Source organism: Chrysemys picta, chromosome 9 (genome assembly GCF_011386835.1).
Source record: "Chrysemys picta bellii isolate R12L10 chromosome 9, ASM1138683v2, whole genome shotgun sequence".
Lineage (NCBI taxonomy): Eukaryota > Metazoa > Chordata > Testudines > Emydidae > Chrysemys > Chrysemys picta.
Genome location: NC_088799.1, coordinates 46988082 through 47013221, shown reverse-complemented (window position 1 = coordinate 47013221; position 25140 = coordinate 46988082). Strand labels below are relative to the sequence as shown.

The window sequence follows — 25140 nt, the reverse complement described above, 5'->3', positions numbered from 1 at the left end:
GCGGTGAGCCTGAGCTGCCTTCCATTTTCACACTGCTATTTTTAGTACTCTAACTTGAGCAGAGCTAGCACATGTATGTCAAACTGAGCTGGGAATTACCCTCACATCTGCAGTGTAGACATACCCTACGTGAAACATAAAAGCAATAGCTGGCCACATCTAGATCATAATATGCCACTTCTTGCAAAAATAGGAGTTTTGGCTCCAGTGCCTTTCTCAAATTCTGTTGTAGGGTCACTGTTGGATATAATATTTTTCACTAATTTAAACAAAAGAAAACCCAAGTCTTTGTGTGTTGCTGGCAAACAATGCTTGCTCATTTACTCTCAATTTTAGCGGTTTAGTAACATGATCCCTGCGTATGCTATGCTGTACAGCTAGCTCCTTTTTACTTGTGGAGTTTGTTATAGAAATTAATAATGACATTTACCTTTTCTTCCACTCTTTCCTTTTCACTCGTGTCCAGGAATGTCCTCCAAGGAGATCTATGGTAACTCAAACTTTAGCACTTTCTCTTTCTTGGGTTATTACTTTAAAATGTTTAGGTTCTTTGGGAACTTTCTGATATCTGTATAATGCTGGACTAGAACCTGCAGGTAATCAAAAAACTGTCTGATGCATGTATTTTATTTCTTTATAATATCTCTTTGTACAAAACTGATTCTGTAAGCTACCGCTTAAAGAAGGGTGAAAAAAGCATGTTTGTACCCTAGTGAGCAATTATAGGTTACTTGCAGGTTCGTAGGTTCCTTTATAATTTTTAAATTTACCAAGTAGTCAATTAATAATTCAGTTTAGAAGCATAATGATGCATGTCCCTCCAATCTGTTAAGTAAGAAAATCAATCCTAATCTAATAGTAACACCACTTTTCATGATACATATATCATGTATCACTGTTTAACTTCATCTGCATCTTTCCTTATGGCCCTTTGCTTTTGTCAAACCCCTGCATGTGTGTGTTTCCCAGTATAATGCCAATGTGATAATATTCAGAAGCTGCCTTTTTTCCCCAAGTGTTGCATTTTTATTCTTCTACAGATGATTCTTTTGTTAGACCAGTTACTTTTTGGATTGTTGGAGATTTTGATAAACCTTCTGGGAGACAATTGTTATATGATGCTATCAAACATCAGGTAGGTGGTAGCATTTCAATTTAAAAGGAGAGGCAGTGTTGTTCCGTGGCTAGAGCACTGGACTGGGACTCACTTCCCCTCTCTGTTCCAGCATTTCCCTTCTACCCTCTTTCTGTCTTTTCTATCTATATTGTGAGCTTTTTGGTGGTAGAGACACTCTCTTACCATATGTTTTGTATGGGACCTAGCACAATGGGGCACCCAATCTCAGTTGAGCCTGTAGGCACTTACCCTAATACAAATAATGGACACAGTTCAGGCTGACAGACCTAATATTAGAATGACACTGCTGTGTTTTGACTTGGGCATACATGTGAGCATTGTACCATAACCTCTGCTTTGTCTCTCTCATCTGCACTGATTGTAACATAGGAATTTTTCTCATCCAGTGTTTTGGACAAAATAATTCTGATGTATTTCAATGCAGTACCTGCTCACAAAATTAATTACACATTCAAATAAACATCAGTATTGTGTAATTACTTTTTTTTCTCTTTTCTTTGTCCCTTTCAATCTCTGGGACATTAACTTGTACCCTCCACAAAAAACACACTTGAGAAATACGAACTCTGCTCAGAGTGCTACTTTAATGTCTCTCTCCAATTCCCTCCTCAGGCAAAAGCCTGAGTAAACAGCTGAGCCTTACACCTTGCCCTGCAAGTCGCTGAATTTTCTTGTTCAAGAGTGAGAAAAAAAATAAGTTCCTGCATTGTGACAATTGAGCACTTTAACATAAATATTAAGAAACTTACAATTTTAACTAACTCAGACACATTACCAGTTCTCAGTAAGGGTTCTAGTTACGACTACATAGTAATTCAATATGAACCAGGAATCAGGGAGGGGAGGTTTGTTATAGTTATGGTGGGAATCGTGTTTTTTAATTTCTTGACTACTGTTCACTTACTCTCTCAATACCATTTCTGTATTAACTTAGATTTTGTATTTAATATTACATAGTTGTGAGTCACTTAATAAAACAGCATGGCCAATTTTGTTTCTTTAGCAATTTTAATTTTTCTGGCTTCTAAATAAGTTGCAAGTGTCTGGCAAGTACCTTGAATTTCTGCAGCCATGCCACCTAAAGCTGGGATTTTGTCAGATCTTGTCCTGCTCAAGCCGGATCATTACTCTCTAAAAGAAAACAGATACTGTGGGAAATGATGATGTTGAATAGGGGGTGCTGTTCCCTCTCAGTTTTTGAACCAGTGCCACACAACGGTGTCAGGTGTGCAGGGGCAGTGCTACCTGATATGCCAGCTTTAAGGTCTTGACCCCTTGGGCTCATTAATACCCTGTAGTGCTTATTGTAAAAGTAGAGTGTTAACTCCTGTTTATCCTGGGTAAATTTCAGCTTTAGTAATTACATTCTACCTACCTAAATTATCCTTTAAGAGAGGAAAATATATTTTTCATGTTTTTGTCCAAAATAGTCATGTAGTATTGCCAGGTTTCATTCCTGCAGTGGCTACACTTCAGTATAAAGCAAGGCAATAGTACAAAGCAGACACACAATATATATGGCAATTGGTTTGCACAGTGCTTTGGGATCTATTTAGTATTTGGATTGTAAGCTCTTTGTGGCAGGAACCTTGGCTTCATACTTGTCTCTAATATTGTAAGCATGCTGGTGCTATGCAAATAATAAATAAGTTAGTTTAAAGTCATTCATTATCATTAGTCCTGTTAGCCTTGAGCTGCTGACTAGCTGATTTGGAATCAATATTTCCCATTAGGCTATACAGAGCAGTTTCCTTTTGCTTTTTATTATAATGGATTTATCCCGCCTATCTAAAAACAGACTAGAATTCTAAATGCGTTCTAACTAGCACTTTATTAAAACACAGAAATCCAGTAATCATGTCCGAATTAGCATGATTAATAACCCTAGTGAAGATCCAACTAACGAGAACACAGTCATCACCAGGGCCATATGGGCAGCTTTACAGACACAAACGTCAAACAATGCCAAGAACTTCATCACTAAAATGGCTAAAGAAGAGACAGCAAAGGCACTGGAGGCAGGAGCTGACATCACAGAATTCGCGGTTGGTGTAAGTACTTGTGATGACTTTTACCGGTGGTGGGATGCTTTGATAGCTCTTCTGATGAATTTCTTAGGGTAAATGCAGGTTGTAACTCTTGATGCAATATGTTCACACAAAAATTCTAATTCTTGTTCTTAATGGATTAATTTCACCAAACTCAGCATGGTTTCACAATTGAGAGAGACGATCATTTACTTTATTTTTATGGCTTTGAAACCCAGTGAGGTCTTGATTTTTAAAAAATAGCTTTTTCCTTGCAAGTCTAGTAAAACATTGTTTAGATTTTCTTTTTTAAAAATTGTGTTCCAAAAATACTTTTGATCATTACATACAAGACAGAAAACAACAGTTAAAATTAAACCCTCCTATTATAAGGTCAAAAAGGACTGAGGAATGACAGGCCCACTGTTTTTGAATTTAATTACTTTGTGCATTTTTTAACCTATTGTGCATATTCAGCTTCCATTTTCTGTGCATATGAATTCTTCAAACAACAAATGGGGAGAGAAAATATTAGAAGAATAAGAAAATGTGATTCTTAGAACTGGAAAAATTAGCAATGGGGCTTCCAGGCAGGGTAGTACCTGAAACTATTGCTGAGTCACTTTTCGAAATTAGCTATGTTTCAGTTTGATGGTGTCACTTTAATAAGTACAGGAAAAGGAGAAAATGTTTTCAAATTAAACTTGAAAAAGTGATACCAAGTCATTAAGAATAAAGAAATTCATTATGACTATTCCAAGTAACAGGAATGGTAGACAACAAGGTTTTCACATCAAAAGTTGTGAGATTGATTGTTTGAAAAGGACAGAAAGATCCAGGGATCAAACCGAACAGAAGAAAGGGAATAAAGAGAAAAAGGGTTTGTGGGCTAGGTGTAGCAAACTATGAAGAGGTTTGTAAAAACTTGATAAGACAGTTTAACAAGTAGTGTCCATCTATCACAGGGCATTTATGCAGAGTCTCTATTATGGTTCTCATTTGAGTGAGAATATGTTTTCTTTTTTTCTTTCAGGGTATGGATGTCAATACTTTTAAAGAGGCCTTTGAATCCCCCAAAGTGGATTTTATACTGTCTCATGCCATGTACTGCAGGGATGTTCTTAAGTTGCAGAAAGGACAGAGGGCAGTGATCAGCAATGGAAGGGTAAGGTCACTTCCCAAAGGGGGAGACAGACATATTCAATATGTAGCAAATAAGGAAGACTTGAGTGACAATGGAGATCTAAGAATGAGATGCAGAACCTTTCTTCTTTAGGTCACCGGTTCAAATCCAGCCCAGGTTGACTGTGGCCAAAGGTTGTTACCATCTGATGGCTCTTTGTTGTGTGTGAAATTAGTGGCTACATCTCAATACAGTTTCAACTGGACAAATGTCCAAGTAACAAAAATGTGAGTTGTGACTAGCACAACTTGAAGCACAAGGGCCTCTTACCCCAGAGAGGCTGATTCCAATTCAAGGTTGAGGCAGATTCATTGGGCAGTGAGACAAAGTTGTGTTGCTACTGTCAGTGCCCAGAGCTCCACATCCAGCACCTTTCACTATTTAACTTTTTAAATAAATCATTTCACTGTCAAATTCCACTCCAAACAATGAAACCTGTTTGTCCACCGTAATTAGCTTTATTATTTCTCCTGACTTCAAACAACTATAACAACAAACCAAAACAGGTGCCACTGAGCATTGTTTTTTTTTCAGTGCTAACTACAGTAACTCCTCACTTAATGTTGTCTCATTGTTACGTTGCTGATCTGTTAGGGAACAGGCTCGTTTAAAGTTGCGCAATGCTCCCTTCTAATGTCATTTGGCAGCTGCCTGCTTTGTCCACTGTTTGCAGGATTATCTGGAAAAGCAACCCCTCCTCGAGGGGATTAGAACAAGGGGGGGCCAGCAGCCCCCCCATCAGTTCCCCTGAATTCCCCCACTGCTGTGCTGCTCCTGACCTGCCCTCTGCCTTGGAGCTGCTCCCGGGAGCTTCCTGCTTGCTGGGGAAGGAAAGGAGAGGGTTGCTGATATCAGGATGTACCCCTGCTTCTGCCCCCCACTCCTTACCCTCCTCCCTCCACAAAGTGGAGGAGGGGGACAGGGCTCAGGGACAGAATGGAGAGGGCTTGCTGGAAGCTGGTGCTTCCTGTCTGGTCTGCTTAAAAGGGCAACGTACTTGAAGCGCAGTCAGCGTACTTAAAGAGGCAATGCAAGGCTCTCTCTATCACTTATGCACGCACCCCCCAGCACTTTGGAAAGTCAGCACCTGTGCAGCCGTGCATGTGCTGTCAAGAGGAGGGAGTGGTGCGCTCCAGCTGGATAGCGTGGGCTCATCATCATGTTCAGTTTTTGCAGCGAAGTGTTTGCAGCTACTGCCCTGCATCTATTGTGTTTCCTCCCTCCTGCCTCAGGCCATGCTGCCTTGTAGAGCGTGAGGCTACATTAACAACAGCGTATTAACCCTTGAGGGCTCAGCCGAGTGCTAGTTCATCATTCAGCAGCAAGGCATTCCCTGGGAAATATCCCACCCTCTTACTCTACCACCTCAACCAAGCTTCACAATCATTCATTGCTGTGTACAATATTAAAGTGTTTGTTTAAAATTGTTTAAAACTTATGCTGTATATGTATATGATGTCTTTTGTCTGGTGAAAAAAATTTCCATGGAACCTAACCCCCCGCTATTTACATTAATTCTTATGGGGAAATTGGATTCGCTTAACATCATTTCGCATAAAGTCGCATTTTTCAGGAACACAACTACAACGTTAAGTGAGGAGTTACTGTACATTCCCTGTCATGTAGTTATAAATTGTACGTGTTTTATTCCTGTCATTGAGAATTCACTGGCAACTCTAATATATCTGACGTTTGAGAAATATGATTTGATAGTATTTGCTGAGCAGCAGGATTCTGGTCTGGAATTCCATTGCACCCTCAAGAGTTTGATCTACATAATACGATGCATCTCAGTCTCCAAGTACTCAGTGGATGCTGAGAAAGTATATATTGTACATAGCAACAGGTCTAATCCTCCATATTGCAGAGCACCCTTTGAGAGATGATTAGTACCTTCAACTCCCATTGATATTAATATGACTCAAGGGCACTTGGCACCTGCAGGATTGGGCCCAAAGTATGTGTCTTTAAAATGTCTTTGATGTTTGTTTCAGTACAGCACTTACCTAATAAGTCTGACTTCATTTTCTTTGTAGATTATTGGCCCATTAGAAGACAATGAGCTGTTCAATCAGGATGATTTCCACCTCCTAGAGAATATTATACTAAAGACATCAGGACAGAAAATCAAATCCCATATTCAGCAGTTGGGAGTAGAGGAAGATCTGTAAGTAAATATGAAAAGGAACTAAGTGGACTGGTTGAAAGCAGGGCTCAAGTCAGTAACATGGCCTTCTGCAATGGGACGAGGGGAGAGGAAGCAGACTGTTGTCTCAATTTGTATAAAGTGCATGTATTCATCTTGCCAATAATAAAATATTTAGAGGGGATAAGGGGGAAAAGACATTTTAAGTTGCTGTATTGAGTTGAATCAGCTTTGATGGCCTTGTGCAGCCCACACACTCGCCTTCAGAAATAAATTATTAAAGTGACTGGAAAACCAAGAAACACGCTGTCTGTATCAGTGGTTTTCAGCTTGTGGTCTGGGGAACCCTGGGGTCTGCAGACTATGTCTAAGATTTTCAAAGAGGGACACACCTTCATTTAAAATTTTTTAAGGGTCTGCATATGAAAAAGGTTGAAAACCACTGGTCTATATCATTAAAATAATCCTCTGTACAGCAAGCTTAATGGCATGGATGCAGAACATTGTTCTGTTAGTCATGGGGTTCAGGTTGTGGTCTCTTGGCTAGGGGAAAGGGGCTAGTATAGCAACAGTCATGCAATGGGAAAAAATATGAAGAGGAATAAGGGTGGCACCCCAAAAAAGAAAAGACAGAGGTGCTCTCTGCACTCACTCCTCTTTCAAGCCAGGTACAGTTAAAACCCTGCTTTAGCTCATCCTGACTACAGAACACCTCCATGTACTAAGAGAAAAATAACATTTTAAATGGGGGGAAAAATATGGTTGCTACTCCCTACCGTGGCCTATGTTTAGAATGAAATCTCTTACATTTCTACACACAAATCAACATAATGCTAAGGGCTTGGCAACCCCCCCCCCCCTTTATTTTTTGGCTATATAAGATTAGATTTGAAAGTGTTTTAACCCACCTGCTCTGGGTGCTTGGGTTTTCCAGTATATGCAGATGTTGGATCACTACAATATTTACTTACAAACAGAGAAGGAGGAAGAAAATGAGAAAGAGAACATGCTATCAGGATGCCGCAAAGAATACGTTTTTGTGGACATATTGGGGTTTAGCTTATGTTTGCTGATTAGCCTTTAATATTTATTTGAGTATTATAGATCCAAAATACATTTCTGTATCAATAAAAGTGACTATATAGGTATATAAGCTTCTTTTAAAACTTCATTTTTAATTTATCAGCATTTCATGGTGGGACACAGGAGGAAAAAATGAATGGAGGAGGCAAAAAAGGGGTGGAGAGACACACAGATTCTTATTATGGGTTCCACAAAATGTATTTTAAAAATCTAGTCATGTTCAAGTTCTAAGGAACATATACAAGTTTCCAAAAGACACGGATTCCTGTACACTGCCATCTATTTACAGTTTGAGTTTGTAGGATCTCTTGAGTATCCCATTCATTTAGCTTATACAGCCTGCAAAACTCACTCTCGCTTTCCTGTGACCTCCTGCTACCTTTTAAAAGCCAGCAGTGTGCATTTTTTAACATAGTCAAACAGATTTTTAAGTGTAAAGACATTCACTATTCTGCTGAGACCTTGCACACCACAATTCTATCAGAGTGAGTATTAACAGTGCCATAGATCCCTTTATACCCATAGCCAGTAGAAGGAAAGGGAGAATGCTTAAGGCCTGTTCCAGGAAAGGGGCTGGAGGGAAGGGAAGGGACGGGAAGGAGGTATATGGTTTGTGCTGAATTTTGGGCACAGCTGAGCCAAGGTTCTAGCAGATGCAGGCCCAGTTTTGGACTGAGCTCTGGATTAGAAAACATGCCAGAATTTAGCAGATTTCATCAGGTATATAGTTTTATGAAAGGCTTGCACAATTGTCGCTATAAACCCATGACACTAGGAGTTAATTATGGGGAAAGCTGACAGATCCTTAACTACGGCATCACTAGCTAGCACTGCTATACAATGCAACCCAATTTTTATTGTTTAGTGTTTCATTCTTCAGATTTATTATGTTGTCACAGAATTGGAGCTTACAAAAGGTGTTTTTCTTTAATCTGGAAAATGTAAATGATACTTAAAATACTAGATTAAATATTCAGGGAATAATAAAAGGGAAGTAATTGTCAACAGTTAATTTCTTTGGCACCATGTTGCATTCAAATTTGCTCAATGCATGGAATTGCTTTCCAGTGCTCTAAAGAGAGTTGTAGTTTTTTAAAAAAACTTCTGGAGCTGCCCAGGAAGAGTGCTCTGCAAAGTTAAGAGAGCTGGGTTCAATTAAATCTCTTACTGGTCTGGCAGAAGCAGGAAGAGTTCTGGAGGCAGCATATTTAGTCACTACAAATGCAATCTGATTTGCATTGCTCAACAATGAACCCCTCTTGTATATAATGGAGTGATTTTTTCCAGAGAGAGTACACTGGTGATCATGCCTTATGAGTGCTTAGATCTTCAGATAAATCTTCAAAGTTACCTCAGAAAAATCGTAGGATCTTTGGGTAATGGGAGAAAGGAGGATAATAGCTCCTATACTCTGGGTTAGATTTTAATTTCAGAAGTTTGCACCATTTATTTTCACACTGTTGTCTCAAAAATTGCACTACTGCACATATACGTTAACAATGAAGGGGTTGTTTTTGAGAGGAGTAAAACATATAGTTCATGCATCTGAGATTAGAACCTGGGCCTCTTATTTTGTATATAATCTTCAGTAATACTGGGGGAAATACATAAATATTTCAGAGTACTTGAAAACCTTCTCTCTTCCAGTGCAAGTGACTTGGTAATGAAGGTGGATGCTCTTCTGTCTGCTCAGCCAAAAGGAGAGGCAAGGATTGAATATCAATTTTTTGAAGACAGATACAGGTATCGGGCTAATGTTAAATTCAGAGTACATTTGTTGACCTATGTATTTCTTCTTCCTTGTCTTTGATGTATATTAGCTCTATATCTCGTTAAACTTTGAATCGTCGTTATCATCATCATCATGGCAAATCCCACGTAGCCTCCTTGCAGATTTATTTTTCTGTTGCTACATAGGTGTAGCAATAGAATAGTCTCAGGGCACAGTAATGTTTCAGAGAAGTTTTGTGTTTCACAAAACATAATAAAATAAAACATTTAATGAAATTGTTCGAGTGCAAGAGCAAATGGCTAGTGCGCTTATCTACTGAGTCACTATTGTAATAATTGGGCTTACAAATTTGTCCTAACTGTAAGCTCAGTTATACAAAGTGAATAAAAGTTCATAAAATGTCACAATCTGTAGCAATAAATGTTGAAGAGAAAAGGTGCAAGAGGGAGACAGACTGAATTAGTACAAACAAAAAAGCTTATGGATATAACTCAAGGACTGTGTTAAGATCATGCTTCGTAAACAAGAAAAGAGTGGAGCCAGAAATCAGTAGACCTAAATTGTTATGTCAGAGACTAGACCTAATTGGTAGAAAAATAATGAGTCTTTGGGCCATTCTGCTCATCACTCCCTTTTGGGGCCCTTAAAAGAAAAGATTAAAAAAAAAAAAAGAGCAGAAGCTTCTCTGACAACTGCTGCCTGGGAGATGGGTGGACTGGGAGGAGCAAGCATTACCATCATGGCTCCCACCCCTATTGTGTCCTGGGATCTACCATAACACCATTGGGCCTTTGTCATCCTGATCCGGAGAGATGTCCTGACCAGACCAGGCCAAAGAAAGGTACCCAGATGACATTGTCACCTCCACCAGCTCTGAGACGTTGGTTCCTGCTTTCTCCCCTTCACCCCCCACCCCTCAAAAAAACCCCAAACCCACCCCGGTGTCCTTTTCTTCCTCACAAGGTAGTATATTTTATAACACTTCCGTAAACCTGTGTGGCCAAAGAGGCAGTTTAAAGCAATGCCCTAAACAGCCCAATGCAGGTACGAGTTTGCCCAGCCTCAGAGTGGCTAATAAGACCATGTGCTTTTCCAGCAGTACAGTTGCAAGTGAAAGTCAACACCAGCGATAGTCTGCATTTTCTGTCTTTCCATCTCCTGTATGTTTGTTCTATCATCTAGGAAAAGGGATCAGACTTCTTCATAGATTCTAAGGCCAGAAAGGACCATTGTGATAATCTAATCTGACCTTCTGTGTAACACAGGCCAGAGAGCTTCCCCAAAATTATTATTAGAGCAGATCTTTTTAGAAAATCATCCAGTCTTTATTTGCAAATTGTCAGTGATGGAGAATCCACCACAACCCTTGGTAGATTATTCCAGGATTTCAATAGCAACAGCAAAAACAACAGCTCCACCCTATTTTAGCTAACTTTTTCTCTTTTTTCCCCCAAAAGGGACACTTACTACCATCTTTAGTATCATCTAAGAAATGGTCAAACAAAGGCTTTTCCTTCTGAAGACTCTACAACTAGAGGGAAAGGGAAGAAGGGATATTGTTAAGACAAAAGGCTCACTTAAAAGCATTTGAAATGTAGACTATTAACTGTTTTTTCCTTCTCTTCTGTATCTTTAATAAAAGGTTAAAAAACTTTTAACGATGTATTTGCGATGGGACTAAGCAGGGTCAGGTCTCCAAACCCCAAACCTTATTTAAAATTGTTTAATGTTGGACCATGACAGTCATGTTAACACTTTTGATTCTTTGGGTCAATTTATTCCATCAAAATTAATACATTACCACCCAACCTACAGATCCTTAGGCTCTTTGGCCCCAGTTCAGGAATGTACTTAAGTACGTGCATAACTATACATTTGTTAGTCTCTAAGATGCCACAAGGACTCCTCATTGTTTTTGCTGATACAGACTAACACGGCTAAATCTGTTAATTTAAAATGGCTTTTTTAATTCTTGATTTTGTCCTCTTTTCTTTTTGTTTAGTGCAGTTAAACTGAGACCAAAGGAGGGGGAGACCTACTTTGATGTGGTGGCTATTGTTGATCCAGCTACCAGAGATGCTCAAAGACTTGCTCCATTACTTATGGTATATATAAAGCATTGTAATGCATTAATCAGCAGTTAAAAGACAGTAAAATAGTTTAAAACTTTTATAATATAGTTTGTTCTGTAGTTATGGATTGTTTCTCTTTCCTCTTAAATGGATGGTGGATAGGAATCGTGTAATGGCCTGGTTGAAGCCTACAGTACAGTAAAAAAGCATTAGAGAAATTTACGGGTCTCATGAGAGAGACAAGATTAGGTTGCTGATATAAGAAAAGCTTCAATTATGTGATGTGCAGAGCGTTTGTCAGTCATGTTGGAATGTAGCATTTGATACTCCTTGACATCTCTTGTTGGTAAAATTATTACTTATTTGAAATCCCATCTTGCGTTTGAAAAGATAGAATAAATAGAGTTGAAAATCATGGTAGTGGGATTATTAATTAAACTGGAAAAAAAGGCTGGGAGAGTGGGGGGGGTAGGGTGACCAGACAGCAAATGTGAAAAATCGGGACGGGGGTGAGGGCTAATAGGAGCCTATATAAGAAAAAGACCCAAAAATCAGGACACTCCCTATAAAATTGGGACATTTGGTTACCCTAGTGGGGGGCTTAGTTTATTTGAGTTATGATCAATTTCTCAGAAGGGCTCTGGGCTTTACAAAATTAAAGTGCATTGAATTCATGGATTGGAAGGCTCTCTAGAAATACAAAGCATAGAATTGTTAAAATAAAATACTTCACGGCGTAATAATTAGATCACTAGGATATTTCTTTAATGTTTTAAAACCAGTCTTCACATGAAAGCCTAACATCGAAAACTTAGGGCATGTCCATATTACAGAGCCTGTACTGGCATAGCCCCTTAGTGGCGATGTAGCATAGGAGTTTTGCTAGCATAGTAAACCACTTGCCCAAACAACATTAGCTAAACTGATAAAGACTCTTCTATCATCACAGTTTTGTCTACACTGAGGTTTTTGTCAGTATAGCTATGTCAACTAGAGGGTGTGACTCACACCTAGGCAACATAACAGTATTTGGTCCTGCCATGAGGGCAGGGGACTGGACTCGATGTCCTGTTGAGGTCCCTTCCAGCCCTAGAATCTATGAATAACAATGCTGGCAAAACTCTGTAGTGTAGACCAGACCTTAGGCCAGGGGTTGGCAACCTTTGAGAAGTGGTGTGCTGAGTCTTCATTGATTTACTGTAATTTAAGGTTTTGCATGCCAGTAATACATTTTACCTTTACAGGGGCCGGCGGATGGAACCCCAGACTGGCAGCGGGCTGAGCGGGGCTGGCGGCCGGGACCCCAGCTGGCAGGGGCTGGTGGATGGAAGCCCGCTGCCGGTCTGGGGTTCCGTCCGCTGGCCCCTGCCAGGCAGGGTCCTGGCTGCCAGCCCTGCTCAGCCCGCTGCTGGCCCAGGATTCCGTCCATCCAGGCTGGCAGCGGGCTGAGCGGGGCCAGGCAGCCAGGACCTCTGCTGGCAGCAGAGTGCCACTAAAAATCAGCTCACGTGCCGCCTTTGGCACGCGTGCCAGAGGTTGCCAACCCCTGCCTCAGGCTATGTCTACACTACTAATATAGCAATACTGGTATACAAAGTGCTCCTAATGTGGACTGGCAAAGATGAGCTTTATATTGGTACAGTAAAACCATCCCCCATGAGCAAAACCAACTACACTGGTAAAAGTGCAGCTTTGCCTGAATAGCTGTGTCTACACTAGTCTTCTTCTGGCACAGCTATGTCACTCAGGGATTAACCCTCTTTACACCCCTGACTGACATAGCTATGCCAGAAGAAGACTAGTATAGACGCAGTCCTAGACGACTCCATATTTTACAGTATTTTTCTGTTTTGACATGGGTAAAATTAGACTCGCGTCTCATATATTTATGAGAGATTCATTTGGATAGACTATATCAGATAACTAACTTCAGCATGTCAGTGAAATGCTAATTACAGTATACTATGTAATAAATAATTAAAAAGGCATGGTAAGGCCAGGGCCGGATTAACTCAGGGGGTTTAGGGACTGCAGCCCAAGGCCTCAGGCTAAGGGGGGCCCTGCAAAAATAAATCCATAATTATATACAATTCAGTGGCCACCAACCCGTTGATCATGATCGACTGGTAGATCTTAGAGCCTCAGCCAGTTGATCGCGATCTTCGGGCCACTAAAAGTCCAGTGGCGCAACATGGCTCAGACAGGCTGCCTGCATGCCGTGGCCCAACACCGCTCCTGGAAGCATCCAGCTGCTGGCATGTTTTGGTGGCCCACTGCTCCCACCCCCAGCACCGTCCCTGCAGCCAGCCAATAGGAGTTGCGGGGGCGGTGCTTGCGGGCACGGGCAGCGCACAGAGACACACTTCCTCTCCCGCCAGGGGTGCACAGAGACATGCCAGCAGCTGGCAACTTCCAGGAGCCTGAGCTCTTCTGCGCCGCTGGCCAGGAGCCACCTGTGGTAACCGCCTCCTGGATGGAGCTTGCACCTCACACCCCTTCCTGCACCCCAACCCCCTGCCCCAGGTCAGAATCCCCACCTGCACCAAACTCCCTCCCAGAGCCCTCATCTGCACCCCAACACTCTGCCCCAGCCTGGAGCCCCCTGCTGCACCCAAACTCCCTCCCAGAAAGAAACTAATATAACAGCTGTTCTAAGGTAAGAAGTAGGCTATTTTGAATTAACTATATTCTACATGTTTTAAGACTGAAATGTAATCACAGAACGACTTTATGTTAATTAAAAGGCAAGTTTAGTATAGCGTTAATAGCCTTGATGCCATAATTGTGATAATTTTGTTTTAAATTAGGAAAAAGACTTGCATACAGGGGCCCCACAAAATCTAATAGCCCCGAGAATTAATCCGGCCCTGGGTAAGGCCACTCTCAAATAATTTTTCATTGGATCATTTTATACAAGTTCAGTTCCACAGACAATATTTTTGAGGGAGAATCTGTCCGCATCTTGTCTACTACTTAGAATATCCCCCAAGTCCTATTTAAAATCATGGTACAGCAGGTAACTAATTTACTTCACCAATTCAATCAAATAAAATTTGTGGAAGTCAGGGCGAGAAGGGAGATTGTTAAATGCTCACTAAGGCTTAATCTGCAAAAACAGTACTCATCTCTCTAGTAGGAATTTTAGGGTATATGTGTCTCTCATATTTTTAGGTTTTGAACCAACTGATAAACATGAATCTAAGAGTTTTTATGAACTGCCAGTCCAAACTTTCTGACATGCCTCTGAAAAGGTAAGGAATACCATGTTGGGGGAAAACACCCTAGTGTAAACAGCAGTGTTAAAACATTTGTGGGGATCATTTACAGGAGATAAACATGCAATTCTGAAGTCAGAAAAGGCCCCTGAGGGCAACAGTTCTGTTTCATGGCAACTTTGGAAGTTTCAAAATTTGTTTTCGTTCCACAATGGAATAAAAACTAACCCTTTTGAATGTTTTTGCAAAACCAGAGTTGTGCTGAAATGTCCTCTTTGGGATTGAAACACGAGCTTTTCAGTTCAGGAAGGGGGTGTATATATCTGCGTCTGTCTGTGTCTAGAAACTGGTGGGACAGCACTGGCATGGGATGTGGGAGATTCAGTTCCCTGCTCTGCCTGATTCAGAGCAGAGTTTTGACCACTCTGAATTGGGCAGACAGGGACCTGAACATGGATTTCTCGCATCCCACTGTCCTAACCACTAGCCTGTAGAATGAGAGTCTCTCTCCCTTCCCCTCCCCCATTAAAACTTTATCAAAGTCAGTATGTCTCAGCATATTTGCCCACTTTAGTCTCTGGAATCCCTGCTGTGACTTTAACTATAGTGGTTCAAATGCAATATTAAGATATTGTAGCTATTCAATAAGACACTTCAGAATTTAATTTGAGTCTAGATCCTTCTGGTAAAGTAAAATATTTAATTAGTCAAGATGAAATTTGACCTATGTTAAGTGTGATTTCTTAAGCAAAGAGCCCATACATAGAAGGGAACAAAGGTCCAGTAATGGGCTTTCAGAGGCTCTGAGACTATCCTTTGGAAAGATGACTGTCAGTGAAAGTTAAAAGACATGAAACATGGCAGCCAAATATTCTAGGATTTTTCTTTTGAAATTTCAGCTTTTATCGCTATGTTTTGGAGCCCGAGATCTCTTTCACAGCAGACGACAACTTTGCTCCTGGTCCAATTGCCAAATTCTTGGATATGCCTCAGACTCCACTGTTCACTCTGAACCTAAACACCCCTGAGAGCTGGATGGTGGAGTCTGTCAGAACTCCATATGACCTTGATAACATTTATTTAGAGGAGGTAAGAGACTTCAGCATTTCCTATTTGTTTAATGTGCTTGTATATGATTTTTCTGGGGCTCATCTTTGGAATTTGGAAGCTCAAAACAATGCAATGCTCTAGACAGATGAGGGGAATGCCACATTTACCCATTCCAGGCTTACTGCAGGTTCCACAGAAAAAACTGCATCACATGTGTACAGCATTTCATAGAAATAGTACTGAACTAGAAAAGAAGAAACCTTATTATGTAGCCCCCTAATTTTTTTTTCAATGAGTTTTTCTGTTAATGCTCCATATAGTGTCTTGAATTTTTTAAAAAATAATTTGTTCAAAATTTAAGGGTTTTTCAACCCCTGTTTGTTTAAATGGATTTTTTGGGTAGGCCTGAGACTATCACCTCAATGTTCAGGCCCCCCCACCTCCTCCCTCCCCTTTCTCTCTGAACACACACTTGTCCTGCTGTTTGCTCCCTGTTCATTTTCAGTTCTGCTGCTGCTGGTACTGGTAGATACCCACTTTCAGGGGCTAGGGTAGAGCATGCACCACCACCAAATAGGTAAACTGACAACATACAAAAGAAACTGGAAAATAAATGTTCTCTTATCTTTACTTTATAATAACTTGAGGAATTAGTTGTCATAATAATAGTTCCACCATTTTCAGATGGAAAGGGGATTTTTCAATTTGATGGTGATCCTTTCAAACTTTATATGCTATCAGAAAAATCTGGAGGGGGGAAAAAGGAAAGAAGTGAAATCAAAAGAGGACTCCATGTTTAATCCAAGAATGCTGATAGTAAAATAAAGGAAGTATGTCTGTCTGTAGTGTCACTGGTTGGCATTTAGAAAAGCTTTACGGCATGGAGTGAATAAACCAATTACTGTTGGCAGTCACAACTTTCTGACTTGCTAGTCTAATGACTGACATTAGCTAATCAGGTCATAGATATTAGTGTTGGGGTCTCATTACCTGCACTATGAGGTATACCACACTAAGCTTAGGAAATTGCAAACTGATGTAAAGTGAACATCTCTTTCTTGCTTCAGAGCGCAAGCTGATAAGCCTGAGTAGGTCTGAAAGTATCATTTCCCCCCCTTGGATTAAGCCATTCTCATTGACGAGAAACAATTAGATTTTATTTTAAAAAATAATTGTGTGTGTATCTAGTGTATGTGCAAGATGCCAGATTGAGTGCCCTGGAGGCTGAAGTCCTCTATTTATCCACAGAACAGGTTTGGCATGGGCAGTGGCAGTGCAAGCTTCCCCACCAATGTGCCTCAACCCTGACCTGGAGGAACCACCTCTAGAGGTGAGAGGGTAGTTCAGTCTCCAGAATCATTCAGTCCTTGGCTTTGTCTGCTGATATTGTCAACAGTAGTGCCAACTGAGAGGGTGGTTCTTGTGATATGGACTTCTGTCCACTGCAAAGTGGAGCAAGACCACCAAAATCACTTAGATTAGAATATCAGGGTTGAAAGGGACCTCAGGAGATCATCTAGTCCAACCCCCTGCTCAAAGCAGGACCCAATCCCCAGACAATTTTTTGCCCCAAATCCCTAAATGGCCCCCCAAAAGGATTAAATTCACAACCCTGGGTTTAGTAGGCCAATGCTCAAACCACTGAGCTATCCCTCCTCCCTAACTTCAGATAGGCCACTCAAAAGCCAACAGTTGGTAATAACTTTTGGCCACTGCCAACCTAGATAACATTCAGACTGAAAATCTTTATAACCTATTACCAATTCACCTTTATTTTTGTCTCCCTCTAATGTATCTGGTAAAGCCCAGAGCCAGATGCAGTACAATGCATTACATAGACCAAAGGTTGGCTCTAGCATCAATGATCTTGTACTAATTGTAAAGCAAATTGTATTTGTATCACTGTTAATTTATTGTCTTAAACAATTAAATTATAAATGGGCAACGAAAGGGACAATACTAAAAATTTTAGACCTCTAAATTTATTTTTACCAATTGTATTTTATTTTTCTGTACCTGAACACATGGAAAGATTCTGAATGTATCTGAGACTTTTCTAATCTAATCATCATCCCAAGTCATTAAACAATACTGGCAGTGTTTTTGTGTGTGAGATCTCTGAGATGCAGATCACTGAAGCTAACAATTAAACTGAGCATTCTGGAGCAGCAGGGAGGTTGGACCATCTCACAAAATATCATAACATTCTTCCCAATTGATAGTCTCCTCAGGAGAAGGTCCAAGACCAAGATAGCAGAGGATTAGGATTGAGGTGCATTGAGAACTCTGGGTGGGTAATTTTGCTCTGCAGATTTGTCCTGCATTATTTGCAGCTGATTGCATCAGTCTCTTTCAGACAGCACTTAGCATACTGTGGGCATTGTGAAAATATGTCTATGTATATAAAGATTAAATTATTAATGTTTGTTTTAAATTAATTGGGAATGAAGGATGGTCTTGGACTGGACAGAACTCAACAAATCTGGGTTCAGTTTCCAGCTCTGTCACAGACTCTCTGTGTGACATCAGGCAAGTCACTTGAACTCTCTTTGCCTAAATTCTCCATTTTTAAGGGCTTGTCTACACTACCCGCCGGATCAGTGGGCAGCAATCGATCCAGCGGGGGTCGATTTATTGCGTCTAGTATAGACACGATAAATCGACCGCTGAACGCTCTCCTGTTGACTCTGGTACTCCACCAGAACGAGGAGCGCCAAGCGGAGTCGGCAGGAGAGTGTCAGTTGTCGATTTACCGCAGTGAAGACACCGCGGTAAGTAGATCTAAGTACGTCGTCTTCAGCTACGTTATTCACATAGCTGAAGTTGCGTATCTTAGATTGACCCCGCACAGTAGTGTAGACAAGCCCTAAATGCTTCTGTTCTCCCACCCTTTCTCTTGTCTGTAAGCTGTTCAGGGTAGGGACTGTCTCATACTATGTATAAATACAGTGCCCAGCTCAGTGGGCTCCTGATCTCCTTTGGGGTCTTTAGGGATTACTTTAATACCAATTAATAATAATCCACCCAAAATACCATCCCCTGAACCAAAATAAAAGTGCTTTTATTTAAAAACAAAAATTGAATTATAAGAGAATGAGTTAAAGATTTTAGAGCATAATCCAGCCACTAGGAAATGTAGTCAGAATAACTTTGAGTTATTTCTAAATGCAGCAATGGCTCTTTTTATTTATTTATTTATTTATTTTTGGCAGGTGGATAATAGAGTAGCTGCAGAATATGAATTGGAGTATCTGCTTCTGGAAGGACACTGCTATGACATCACTACAGGACAACCACCTCGAGGACTCCAGTTCACACTGGGAACTTCAGCCAATCCTGTCATTGTTGATACCATTGTGATGGCCAACTTAGTAAGTGACTGGTTTCATACAGGCGCCAAACTACATTCCTCAAGGTTCTATACTCTATGTTGCTCATGATATATGCAAGTCTATTGGCAAGATCATTAATAAGTACCGATTGCCTTTTAATATGTTGACAATACACATGTGAATATTGCTTGCACCCCAGTGGATTTTGCAAGTTTGGTTTCAGTTGTGGAAGAATGGTTGGATTAGGTTGCTGGCGAGATGTGTCAGAGCACTTTATTCCTAACACCGTCAAGGCAGAAGTCTTGCTTTTGGAGAGGGCTGTCAGTTGTCGTTATCATGATGCTGTTGGTCCCTCCATATCCCAGCTTACTGAGAGGACTCTTGCAGGTAGTAGTGTGCCATCTTAAGAATATTGGCATTACCTTGAACAAACTCTTCCCATGGAAAACCAATCAGTTGTGTAATTTGTGTAGGCTGGCCCTTGTCTCCAAAATAACCTTGTAATAGCAACTCGCATCCTCACACTCATGAGGCTGTCATTTTAATTCCTTCCTAGCATGGCTTCTTCATCACATTCTGTTCAGAATACAGTAACATGATTGCTCACTGATTTTATTATTTCCATTGGCTACCTGGGGAGTGTGACCTGATCTGAAATTGACCTTGTTGATAGTTAATCATGCTGCCCTGGCTATGTTCAACACCAACTTGAGCCTTGTCCAGAGAGGTCTTTGAAGCCATCCATTTTTCAGGATTCCCTCATAATGTCTTAGGTCAGCAGACCTCCATAGCTTTGCTAAAGTGGGTCCCAGGAGTGGAAGTAGTTCCTTCTTGACACTTGTCTCAGTTTATTCTCCCATTTAAAAAACAGGAAATATAGTACACTCCTTTATAGTCTAGGAGTTCAAGGTAGTAAAATCTTATTCTGCGGGCAAGTGAGTGATAGAAAGGGAAGAGATGTCATTTATTCTGTAAAAATCTATAGAATCATAATTTCAATGGGGTCACCCTGTGCAGAGTGGGTGGGTTTTTCTCTCTCTGCCCCCCCCCCCCCCCCTTCCAGCTCCAGGTCCTCCGGTTGGTGGACATTTTGGTAATACAATATCATCGGAAATGGGTCAAGTTGGGAGAAAGAACTCTTGCCTGATACATTGTATTCATGGGTATCAAAGAGGACAAACCTAGAACAATTATGTAGCTATATATGCAAGAAAATGTTTAAAAATTATACTTTAACACAGGAATGCATTGCTTACATAAAAATAGACATCCTATGGATGTTACCCTTGACATGTAGGACTGAAAACTTATTCATCAAAGTCATCATCAGTGTCATCTCTGTCTAGGGCAACACTGCTAGACATGTTATCACACTGATTCTCCTCTGCACCACACTGCTGGCTGGCCATGGCAGGCTGCTGGCCACACGTTTGCAGGCTGGTGAACATCTGATCTTTACACACAAGCATTTGTTTAACTGAAGGATTGATTTGGGAGTGTGTGGTATTTCACGTATCACTGGTGTGATAAGTCCATCTTCCAAGATCCATCCATCCCCAATAGGGGAGGGTGGTTTTCGATGTGCTCGATCATCCCAGAGCCATTCCATTGATTGATAATTTGCCCTCTTGATAGCAGGTATAAATGCACCCCTTGTCGGTGGCAGTTTTTCTCCATTTGTCTGGTTCTTGGAAAACATCCATCAACATAGCTCTGTAAGTAGCATAATGTTGGTCTTCAAATGATAAACTCAACATATGAATGCTTCCAGTGCATCTATGACCTCACTAGTAACTATCTCAGCTGTTCCAAGCACCTTCAGAGCAAACCAGAATCAAGCAGAGTGCCGCAAGGGTCGGTCCTGGGGCCAGTTTTGTTCAATATCTTCATTAATGATCTGAAGGATGGCGTGGATTGCACCCTCAGCAAGTTTGCAGATGACACTAAACTGGGAGGAGTGGTAGATATGCTGGAGGGTAGGGATAGGATACAGAGGGACCTAGACAAATTAGAGCATTGGGCCAAAAGAAATCTGATGAGGTTCAACAAGGACAAGTGCAGAGTCCTGCACTTAGACGGAAGAATCCCATGCACTGCTACAGACTAGGGACCGAGTGGCTAGGCAGCAGTTCTGCAGAAAAGGACCTAAGGGTTACAGTGGACGAGAAGCTGGATATGAGTCAACAGTGTGCCCTTGTTGCCAAGAAGGCTAACAGCATTTTGGGCTATATAAGTAGGAGCATTGCCAGCAGATCGAGGTACGTGATTATTCCCCTCTATTCAGCATTGGTGAGGCCTCATCTGGAGTACTGTGTCCAGTTTTGAGTCCCACACTACAAGAAGGATGTGGAAAAATTGGAGAGTCCAGGGGAGGGCAACAAAAATGATTAGGGGGCTGGAGCACATGACTTATGAGGAGAGGCTGAGGGAACTGGGATTATTTAGTCTGCAAAAGAGAAGAATGAGGGGGGATTTGATAGCTGCTTTCAACTACCTGAAAGGGGGTTCCAAAGAGGATGGACCTAGACTGTTCTCAGTGGTAGCAGATGACAGAACAAGGAGTAATGGTCTCAAGTTGACTGAGGGAGGTTTAGGCTAGATATTAGGAAAAACTTTTTCACTAGCAGGGTGGTGAAGCACTGGAATGGGTTACCTAGGGAGGTGGTGGAATCTCCTTCCTTAGAGGTTTTTAAGGTCAGGCTTGACAAAGCCCTGGCTGAGATGATTTAGTTGGGGATTGGTCCTGCTTTGAGCAGGGGGTTGGACTAGATGACCTCCTGAGGTCCCGTCCAACCCTGATATTCTGTGATTCTAATTCTGCCCATAGAGTCCAGTGCAACTGGCCCAAGAAGGATTACTGCGGGATTGTACTTAATTATGTTATGTAGCTATATACACCTCTATCCCGATATAACACGACCCGATATAACACAAATTCTTATATAACGCGGTAAAGCATTGCTCCGGGGGGGCGGGGCTGCGCACTCTGGCGGATCAAAGCAAGTTCGATATAACGCGGTTTTACCTATAAAGCGGTAAGATTTTTTTGGCTCCCGAGGACAGCGTTATATCAAGGTAGAGGTGTACATCCCGTTTGGACATGGATTCCAGTACCTTCTGGCTGGATGCTGACATCTTAACCAGTGCCTCATCACAATTCGTTTGGCATAATAAACAAAGCCGATACTCAATACCACTGAATTGTTTTTTTGCCACACTCCTTCCATTTATAGTAATCTGTAACGTTAAAAAAAGGAATCGGGTAACATGTTCTGAGCATTAAGTGACAAAACAGTACTGTCAGTTGAGGGCCACAATTTAAATTTGTGAGGGCTGAATGTTTGACATTGCTGTGTTAAAATATTATTTTAAAAAATTGATTTAATTTTTTTTTCTCAAATACATATCTACATAATTGTTCTAGGTTTGTCATGTTTGGTACCATGTGTCTGTGGGAGAAACAAACCCAACTTGATATGATACCCAAATGATACCCAACTTGACCCATTTCCGATGACATTGTATTACCAAAATTTTAATCAACTGGAGGACCTGAAGCTGGGAGCTGAGGGGCAGCGAGTTCCCCTGCTACCACACCACAGAGGATGACACGTTGAAATTAGGATTATTTTTTTTAAACAAATCAGCTGACATTCCCTTTGCTTCCCATCATTAACTTGCCCAAGGCATTACACATGCTCCCAGACTGTAAGTCTTTTCTGTAATTACCTGAGGCTATGGCTACACTAGAGAGCTTACAATGGTGCAGCTGCAAGCTCTCTAGTGTAGCCGTTCTAAAGGGACGGGTGATAGCTCTCCTGTTGGCTTAATTAATCCATCCCCAACGAGCGGCGGTTGTTGTGTTGTCAGGAGAAGCTCTCCCACCGACAGCGCTGTCCACACTGGCACTTAGGTTGGTGTAACTTATGTTGTTCACAGGGGTGGCTTATTCACACCCCTGAGTGACATAAGTTATATCGACATATGTGGTAGTGTAGAAATAGCCTCAGTGTCTACTAAGGTGAATATAGGCCTGATGGAAGAACTAATAAGGAGCGAGATTTTCACAGTTGATTTTTCAGTATTGCACAATTCCCACCTCTTTAGCTGACAACTTCCATAATTTTGCTGTAAAATGAGCAGTGGGTATTGGACTGTGCATGCCCACAGGTGGAGAATGGCTCAGATTTTTGTAAAACAGTTGTTAATTAGCCACGTTGTGGGGAAAACTACATGCTGCATTTGTTTGTTTTTTAATGCGTATAGACTTATTTCACTTTACTGTCTTTTACTTCTTATAAGTTTGGTCTCTGAACAACTGAATCTGAAGAGATTTGGAAATATCCTGCTAAGCTTGCACACTGCATCATTTTCCTTAACTTCAGAAACTTGGATTGTTGTGCTTTTTCTCCAAATACTTGCACGTGCATCTCTTTGACTGTGCAATCATAATTACACATTTGGTGGCAGAATGAAAGAACATGAGCCTATATGGTGCATCAGCACAAATATTTAGACCCTCATCAGATTTTGTCACCTTAACAATGAATTTTCTGATTCTTCTGCAATTAAAATCTAAAACTTGATGTTGCAATAATATACTTTTGTGTATGTGTTCTGCATAGTAATTTTTTTAAAGTTGTACCAGAGTGGTGTGTTACACCAAGTGTAGGATGTTAAATCTTCCTGCTTTAGCAGTGACTCTGCTCCAAAGAACATTAGTTGAAGTCCCAATCAGTGTAGCATCAGAATGAATCAAACGTGTACTGAAGCTGGATCTTTTATGGATCATTACCGTGGTTAGCTGGTGGTGGCTTGAAAGATTTTTTTTTTTTCCTCCCATTGAGGGAAGCCCGCAAGGGTCATCTTTTCAGAAAAACAGGCTGAAAGTCTGTGTTTGGTTTCTGCTCTGACAGCAACTACTTGAAAAAACTCCATCTGTTTGAAAGATTCTACCTGTTCCATGGGTATTCCTTACTTTGAAATGGGAAATTTCATTGGAAGTGGTAGAACCCTTCCTGTTCGTATCTGGGTTTTGAAGATTAAAGACGTTTTAATCCGCTGATTTATGAGCAAATATATACAAATCTAAAATGGCTGATAAGGAAAAATGGTCAAACTGTATACTGCTAGGAAACAATAGCAAAAGAAATTTCTGTTTTCAGCTAAAACAGCGTGTCACTTTTTTCCTTTACAGGGCTACTTCCAATTAAAAGCCAATCCTGGAGCTTGGGTTTTGAGACTCAGAAAGGGGAGGTCTGAGGACATCTATAGAATCTACAGGTGAGGCTATATGATATCTTTTTGTTTTTGTTCTTGTGAACATTTTGAACTGGACACACATAATATTGGTATCTATGGATCTAACAGTTCCTTTACAAATAGCAACTAATTGTTAAATGAAAATTGAATGCCCTGCCAGACACGCTATTTGTTCCATGAAATTAAATCAAATAAATCCCCTTTGTGATCTTGTATGAGTATGTTCACTTTTGTATTTATTGGATAGGTTTGTATGTTTTATGGTGTTAAGGTTTAGTCAGGGAGGGAACAAGGCTGTTATGAAGAAGATCTTTATGAAAAGTGCTCATGAAGAAGAAATAGGAAACACAATGGCCCTTGTTCTGTGATGATGGTTACAAAACTAATTTTTTTTTTAATTATTTTTAGCCATGATGGTACAGATTCTCCACCTGACGCCAGTGAAGTTACTGTTGTTCTCAACAACTTCAAGAGCAAAATTATTAAAGTGAAGGTGAGTTTGAAAACTGTACTGCAAGAGCTCCTCTTGAAGTAGGGTGGTTGGTTTGAGGGCTTGGACAATGGCAGTGAACAAGGTTGTTGTTTTTTTTAAGAACTAATCATCCCTCCTATAAACTTACACCAGAGGCAGTATGTGCAAAATAAAGCAGAAGCCTCAAGATACTTAGATTATGCATGCACTTTTTGGGGAAAGGGATGGCACTGTACTGTTACTAAGCTATTTATAGCAATATGTAGATCTTATACGGCCTGATCCAAAGCCTATTGAAATCAATGGGAGAAACTCACTGAAGTAAATAGACTCCCCCCATTGATTTCAGTGGGCTGTGAATCAGGTCTGTAACAATGCATTTCATCTGTAGACCTTAAAGCACTTTACAAAGAAGTATAAGTATCATT

At 40.8% G+C, this 25140-nt stretch overlaps 1 protein-coding gene across 7 annotated transcripts in view; it reads left to right on the top strand.

Annotated features, from left to right (window-relative positions):
* UGGT1 (UDP-glucose glycoprotein glucosyltransferase 1) overlaps positions 1-25140 on the top strand; it is an 86918-nt gene that overhangs the window by 46473 nt on the left and 15305 nt on the right. For 5 of the 7 annotated variants that reach the window (XM_042853521.2, XM_008165823.4, XM_008165821.4 and 2 more), the window contains exons 21-32: positions 467-490; positions 1041-1135; positions 2983-3189; positions 4199-4330; positions 6385-6515; positions 9225-9320; positions 11312-11414; positions 14553-14632; positions 15496-15685; positions 18859-19017; positions 24176-24261; positions 24649-24733. In XM_042853521.2, the coding sequence (XP_042709455.2) occupies positions 467-490; positions 1041-1135; positions 2983-3189; positions 4199-4330; positions 6385-6515; positions 9225-9320; positions 11312-11414; positions 14553-14632; positions 15496-15685; positions 18859-19017; positions 24176-24261; positions 24649-24733 (1388 nt within the window). The remainder of the gene's footprint in view (positions 1-466; positions 491-1040; positions 1136-2982; positions 3190-4198; positions 4331-6384; positions 6516-9224; positions 9321-11311; positions 11415-14552; positions 14633-15495; positions 15686-18858; positions 19018-24175; positions 24262-24648; positions 24734-25140) is intronic. The other 2 variants (XM_065556080.1, XM_065556083.1) reach the window with 1 other exon arrangement.